This window comes from Octodon degus, unplaced genomic scaffold, assembly GCF_000260255.1.
Source record: "Octodon degus isolate 3935 unplaced genomic scaffold, OctDeg1.0 scaffold00173, whole genome shotgun sequence".
Lineage (NCBI taxonomy): Eukaryota > Metazoa > Chordata > Mammalia > Rodentia > Octodontidae > Octodon > Octodon degus.
In genome coordinates this window covers 48,857-56,366 of record NW_004524749.1, presented here as the reverse complement: position 1 = coordinate 56,366, position 7,510 = coordinate 48,857, and the positions used below count along the sequence as shown (strand labels likewise).

General features: G+C 39.0%; 1 protein-coding gene across 3 annotated transcripts in view; it reads right to left on the bottom strand.

Annotated features, from left to right (window-relative positions):
• Window positions 1-7,510, bottom strand: part of LOC111813222 (vesicle-associated membrane protein 714-like) — a 42,545-nt gene that overhangs the window by 16,075 nt on the left and 18,960 nt on the right. For all 3 annotated transcript variants that reach the window (XM_023703494.1, XM_023703493.1, XM_023703495.1), the window contains exon 5: window positions 253-408. In XM_023703494.1, coding sequence (XP_023559262.1) covers window positions 253-408 — 156 coding nt within the window. The remainder of the gene's footprint in view (window positions 1-252; window positions 409-7,510) is intronic.

Below are 7,510 nucleotides of genomic sequence, written 5' to 3'. Positions count from 1 at the left end.
GCACCAGGGATGGGGCTGGCACAGCAGGCTGGGGATTGAAACCCGGCCGCTGTGTCTTCCTAAGCAGGAGCTTTAATTCACTGAGCTATTTGGTCAGCCCCTCGAAATGTTTTTTGATTAAAACACAGATTGGTGATTTAGGATTATCTCACTGCAGTGTGCTATAGTTTTGCTTGTTGCCATTTATCTCAAGGTTGTAGTCTTATGCTTGGAAGCACTGTTGAGACATCAACACAGACACAAATTACTTACAGTTGTTGAGAGATCATTTGTTTCATCAAGAAAAGCATTTAATCTGTCTTCTTTTTCCAAAATTATATCAGTATTTTGGATCAGATCATTTTTTATATCATTCACTTGACTCCTTATGGAAATCATGCTGTCAACTTGATTATTATTGTATTTCATCTATATAGAAGTGAAATATAATACAAATTTATTTTTTATAAGTAGAATTTATTATACTATAGTATACAAACAGAACAAAAGTGTCAACTCACATGTATAAGGAATCAACTGAAGCTCAAATTGTCCATCTCAATCTTAAAGAAAGATGGGTATTCAAGCAGCAGTTGCATTTAAAAAAAAATTAAATTATTTAATTTTAAAAATAGACTTTATCTTTCAAGCTAGCTTTAGGCCCAGAGTAAATCTGAGCAGAAATTACCCAGGTTTCCCATCTAGTCTTTTGTTGCCATACACGCACACATACAATTTTCTTTCTTTTTTTTGGACCTGAAGATTGAATCCTGGGCCCTCACACTGACCTACCTCACTGACCTGCATCCCTATCTCTTTTTTTCTTATTTTTTTGACAGCTTCTTGGTAAGTTATTAAGTTGTCCAGGCTGGGCTCAAACTTTCCTCAGGTTCCTGGAGTGCTGGGATTTTAGGAGTGTGCTACTATGCCTGGCTTAAATGTGCTATTCTGTGCAAATATCCCTGTGTGTGAATATATTTGCACATGAAAGTGCATACAAATATGCTCATTGAGCCATTTTAAAAAATGTATTTAGGACAGGGTCTCCAGGGTCTCACTGTGTCCATATATCAGACTCGTAGTGACTCTTCTGTGTTCAGCCTCCCAAGAGCTGGGATTATAGGCGTGTGTCACCATGCCCAGTCTCAATCGCCATCTCAGTGTGCCCTGGGGGCAGGGTCAGCACAGCAGGCTGGGAATCAAATACCAGCCACTGTGCTCTGGCTAAGCAGGAGCTTTAGTCCACTGAGCTATCTGGCTAGCCCTTCATTGAGCCATTTTACTGATGAAAAATTATATGTAATTTCTATATCAATTTATAGGGGAATGGTTAAATAAATTATGGCACTATCTTGTAGTTCAAAATTGGTAATGCACACAGACTAAAAAAAAAATTTCTAGTATATATTCTTTCATTAAAAAGGTACAAAATAATATAATTTGTTTAACACTTAGGATGTCCTAGGTACTTTTAAAAGGTGCTTTACAAATATTAGCTCATTTGATTCCTAAATTTCTGCATCAAGTAGCACTGTTGTCATCTTTTACCTTCTAAATAAACTGTGATAGAGTTAAATTAATATTTCGCCCAAGGGTACACAGGCAGAACAAAGGCTCACAATCACAGCTGGGGTGTAGCTGCGAGGCAGAATGCTCATCTAACATGTGTGAGGTCCTGGGTTCAGTCCCCAGCACTGCCATTAAAAAAAAGAAGAAAAAGCAAAACAGATTTATAGTCAAGGAATGCCATATTTGAGGATTTTACCCATTGTACAAACAATCCGTTTTCTTTATTTAAAGAGTATGTACAGGTCAAGTGTGGTGGTTCATGCCTGTAATCCCAGCAATTGGGAGACGGGGCATGAGGACTGCTGTGAGGTCGAGGCCAGCTTGGGTTATGTCACGAGTTTGAGCCTATCCTGTACCACACAGTATGACTCTGTCTCAAAAGAAAGTATGTAGAAATTTATGTTAGATATATATTACAAATAGACACTCTCCCAATAATTCTGGAGATTACATACAGAATTGTTAAAAGTGCTCACCTTTGGGGTGTGTGATTCATATTGTAAAGAGATATTCATATTTCCTTTATAATTTAAAATTATTTATTTATTTATTTATTTAGGCAAACCAGGGATTGAACTCAGGCCCTTGAGCTTGCCAGGGAAGCGCTTATTCCACTGAGCCATCTCCCCGGCCCCTAAAATCATTTATTTGATACAGAGTCTCATTATGCAGTTCAGACTCGTAGTGATCCTCCTGTCTCAACCTCCCTAGAGTTGGGATTACAAGCATGCGCCACTATGCCTGATTTCAGGGCCAGCAAGGCATGCCTGGGGTTCCAGGCCAGCACAGCATGTGGTACCAGGGATTGAACTCAGGTCCTTGTGCTTGACAGGACCACTGAACTATTTCCCCAGCTATATTTTAGAATTACCTCACATTATTAGTGAGCACTGCTTTTGCAACAGGAAATGACATTAAAACTTCCTTCTCTAGGGAAGTGAATCTAATCCACTTTAAATAGATCTTTGACTTTGCAATGAAACATACAACTGATATTCTGCGAAGTGCTCACTGCTTACATATGCAAAAGGGAGCATTTAGGGTTGAATTCTGTCCCCTAAAAGATATGTTGACATCCCAACTCTGTGTGGCTATGAATGTGACTTTATTTGGAAATACAGACTTCACCCAAAATATGTATACACATTCAGGAATAGAAAAACTTTTGGGGTTGGGTGCACTAATTATAAGAAATGTAATAACTGTATAAAAATTTGTATAGATTTAAGGCTTATCAGGTTAGTTTATAAATGTAAAACATATTTCTTGGCTTTAGATAGGCCGTTTGCTTACAAATATGTATATTTTTCCACATAAATTAGTTTTCAGGGAGCTGAACTAATATATTTTCTTCTGTTGAATAAGTGGTATTTATCATAATGAAATACATAAAATTAATATGAAATAATATAGTTTTTAAAATTTTATTTATTTATTTACTTTAGGACAGTCTTGCTACATTTCAGGCTGGCCTTGAATTCACTATGTAGCTCAGATTGGCCTCAAACTCATGGTGATCCTCCTGCCTCCCAACTGGGATTGCAGATGTGTGCCACCTTGCCTAGCTTATTTTATTTATTTATTTATTTTTGCTGTACCAGGGATTGAACTTGGGACCTTGCGCTTGCCAGGCAAGCACTTATTCTACTGAGCTATCTCCCTGGCCCTATCCTTAGTTATTTTGTCAGGCTGTGTGGTAGACACATGCAATCATGATTTCCAAGGAGTCACATCACTCTCTAATCTCTTAATCTTGAGCATGTCTCGCTTCTAATCAACAGATGCAAGGTGATGTGTTTCACTGCTGTGATTATGACACAAGGTATGAAACTCTAAATAGACTAGAGTGGGAGAGTCCCCTGCTGGTCTGGAAGAAACAAGCACCCACACTGAGGGAGCCCTCATGCAAAGGCAGAAACTAGTTTGCAGGTTCTGACTTTGCCTGTGCTGCCGCCAGCTTAGAGCTGTGTCTTCACAAAGAGACTCCAACACCTGAGTGAGCTCAGCGCTCACTAGAGCTTCCAGTGAGGACACAGCTTGGAGGACACATGGAGGATCCCGAGGGAGAGAGCCTCAAGAGAGAGATCCTCAGCAGAGAACACAGCCACGCCTGGACTTCCATGCCATAGATCCATAAGACAGGCATGGGTGTTTCTTGGCTTGCTAAAAATAGTTTTATTAGGAAGGAGTTCAGACATACACAAGTGGAGTGAACCCTCAGGTACCCATCACTGGTTCAGCAACTATCCACACATGACCAATCATGTTTTATCTGTAGCACTTCCCCTTCCCCAAGCAAACACCAGATTCTAGCACTTTAATCAGTAAATGCTTAGCTTTATATCTCTAAAAGATATGCCCACATTTAAAAAAACCTCACAGTATTATCATCTCTCAAAAAAGTTCTTGATATCATATAAAATGCCTACAGTTTGTGCCTATATTTATCTAAAAAAGTCACTGCAACCAGGTGTGCTGGTGTATGCCTGTACCAGCATTCCTGAGAGGCTGAGGCAGGAGAATCACACATTTGAGCCCTGTGTGGGCAATGTAGTAATTTAGTAAGATCCTATCTCAAAATAAAACATAAGAAAAGGGCTGGTGATGCAGTTCAGTGTGAAGGCCCTGGATTCAATTTCCAGTCCTGCCAAAACAAAAACAAAAACAAAAAACCAAAACTCCACAAACCTCAGTTTTTTAGTACTACTTCTGTTGAACCCGGATTCAAAATTCACATACTGTTGGGCATAGTGGCTCATCTCAGTAACTCCAGCACTCTGGAAGCTGAGACGGGAAAATGGAAAGTTTGACCCCAGCTTCGGTAGTTTAGCAACTTCATGAGATCCTGTCTCATAAATGAAAAAACGCTGGGGATGTAGGCAAGGGTGAAGGCTCTGGGTTCAATTCCCAGCACCATGAAAACAAAACAATCAAAATGACATATTACATTTGATTAATATCTGTTATGTCTTCTTTAGTCACAAGTGTTCTTATTTTGGATTTTGCTGATTACCTTATTTCATTATCATTTAATAAAATAAATGGTCATTGATCTATTTTCTCTAACTGGAGTCAGAGGTAAGGGTTGGTCAGATTCAGGTTGGATGTTTTGGAATAAGAATATTTCAGATATGTGCTCCTCTACACATTTTCTGATTGTCTTTTAATTGGAGGTTAGGAAAAAATACCAGTGGCGTTGGGGGTTTTGAGCCTGTTTCACCCATTATGAAGTTCTCCATCAATGTTTCACCTCATTTTTAATCAGTTATTGATGATAATTGTCTATGTCCATTATTTCATTGGGGATTAAAAATGGCAGCATTTTATCACTTTATCATTTATTGGCTGAGATACTTTGACAAAGCAAACACAACTCCCTCTGTCAACTATGTTCTCTGAGGCACATTTGGCAAGTAATATCTTCCAAAGTTGATTGATGAGGGATATCTCTCCCCTTTGTTAGTGTCTAGGTATTCATGGAGTTTAACACATTTGGTGTATTACAACCCACTATATTGAGGGTGTCTGGGGTGTGTGTGTGTGTGTGTGTGTGTGTGTTTCAGTATATACATGTGTTGGGCACTTGAACTCGAGGAGTGCTAAGCTACACCTCTAAGCCCTTATACATGTTTTAGTTTGACTCAGGGTCTTGCTAAGTAGCCCAGGATGGCATCAAACTTAAAGCCCTCCTACCTCAGACTCTTGAATATCTGGGATTACAGATGTGGGTATTAGATGCTTGGATTATTCTATTACTGGCCAGAGCAGTTTCTTATTGCTGGCACCTTTTACCTGAGCTCACTGATTGGTAGGTTCCTTATTTAAGATGTGATGTTTCCAGCTTATATATTTTTCTGTCTCATATCTGGACTTAGGCCCCATTTCTCTGAATCAAAGATGATATTTAGACATTATGATTGAGACTGGGTTGGTTTTTAGGCTTTTTCAGTGGCTAAACAAGAAACCAAAATATTTTGGGGGAAAATTTGGGATTAGAAGGGTTTGGCTTTTTAAAATATTAAATAAACTTACTGGTATATTTTAGGTATACAAAAATGATCACATTCATTACAGAGAATGTGAACCTATACACAATATAACTTGATTCTTTTTCCCATTCCCCTACCATCCTTCAACCCCTCTTCCCCTCATTTACAGAAGCTTTGTTTCCATTTTTTTCTTTTCTGATTTTTATATTTGCACTGTTCTGAGAATCTTGATTCTTCAATTGTTCAAATATATACTTACATTTACATAAGCCAATTTGAGAACAGTAATAGCAGTATTAGTACTAACAATGTAGCTCTTCAAAACAGAAGCTTTAAAGTTTAGTTCTAGTTCTTTTTTCTCATTAAGATATAATCTCACAAGGAAACAAACTGAAAGAATTTTTAGGGGCTGGGGAGATAGCTCAGTAGTCTAAGCACCTGCCTGGCAAGCGTAAGGACCTGGGTTTGACCCTTGGTACCACATGCCCTGCTGGCTCCGTGCTAAGCCAGCCACCAAGTCTGGGTGTGGTGGTGCATACCTGTAATCCCAGCACTGGAGAGCCTGAGACAGGAGGACCACTATGAGTCTGAGCTGTGTAGTGAGACACTGTACCAAATAAATGAATAAATGAATAAATAAATAAATAGATTTTAAAAAAGAATTTTATTGCATCACTGAAATGTGTACAGTCTTTTAACTTTTTAAGTTAATATACAGTGAAGTTTTTTTTTGTCATTTTGCTTTTGAGTTTTACGGATTACTTTAAAAATTAAAAAAATTATGATAAATACATATTCTGTCATAAAATTTATCAATTTCAAATTTTTTTTGGAGACAGGATCTCAATATATAGTTCAGGTTAGCCTTGAACTTGCAGCCATCTTCTTGCCTCAGCCTCTTAAGTACTGGGGCTATAGGCAGGTGCTACCACACCCAGCTCAATTTTAACAACTTTAAAGTGCATAGTTCAGTGGCATCAGTACATTTATATTGTTATGCAATTGCTACCATGATCCATCTGCAGAACTTCTTCAGCTTTCCAAATGGAACCTCATGCATGGCAAACACTGACTGGTATGTCCCCCTATCTCCCCAAACACCATTCTACTTTCTATCTACTCCAGGCAGTTGAAGTGGAATCCTAGACTTTAGTGACCTCTTATTTCACTTACTAGGGACAATTTTTAACATTTTAATTTAACTGTATTTCATAATTATATAAAGCCTTTACTAGGCTCCACAGTTAAATTTGCAAGAGAAGTTTCCCCAAAGCTGCTTAGTTTTTCTCTTCTTTTTCTTTTTTCTTCTTTTCTTTTCTTTTTTTAGTATTGGAGGTCGAACTCAAGACCTGTGCTTGCCAGGCAAGTGCTTCAGCCACTAAACTATCTCCCCAGCCCAAGTTGCTTAGTTTCTATTCCTGTCATTCTCCCTTCTTTCTCTCCTCATCCCCACAGGGCTAATCATGTGTTTATTTTTGGTTTATTCTTCCCCTTCCCTTTTATTTTTACTTTATTCATTTGTTTTTAACTTTCTGCCAAACTTTATTCTAGAGGGCCTCAGTCCTTCTTGGCAGCTGCCTTCCTCATGGCGGCCAGCAAGTTGCTCAACTCCTCACACTTCCTCTTGGCATGGATGTGCATCCCAACCCTTTTCTTGATGAACTTGAGGGCATGCTTGTCCTTGGAGCCCTTGAGCATTTCTATGGGGTGCGGCTCGCTCATAAGGGTGAAGCTGCACACTTCCCAGGTCATGTCTCGCACTAACTTGGTGTGTTTGGTGAGATGTCTGAGACGGTGGCTATGCCTCCGTTTACTCACATTCTTAGTCACCTTGTGGCCCTTGTTGAGGCCCATGGCCATGGGACAGCAGAGAGCCATGGCCGGGAAAAGCAGAGAGGAGGGCTACTATTCTTTGATGGTTGCCATGGCAGAAGGACCTCCATTTTATTTATTTATTTATTTATTATTTATTT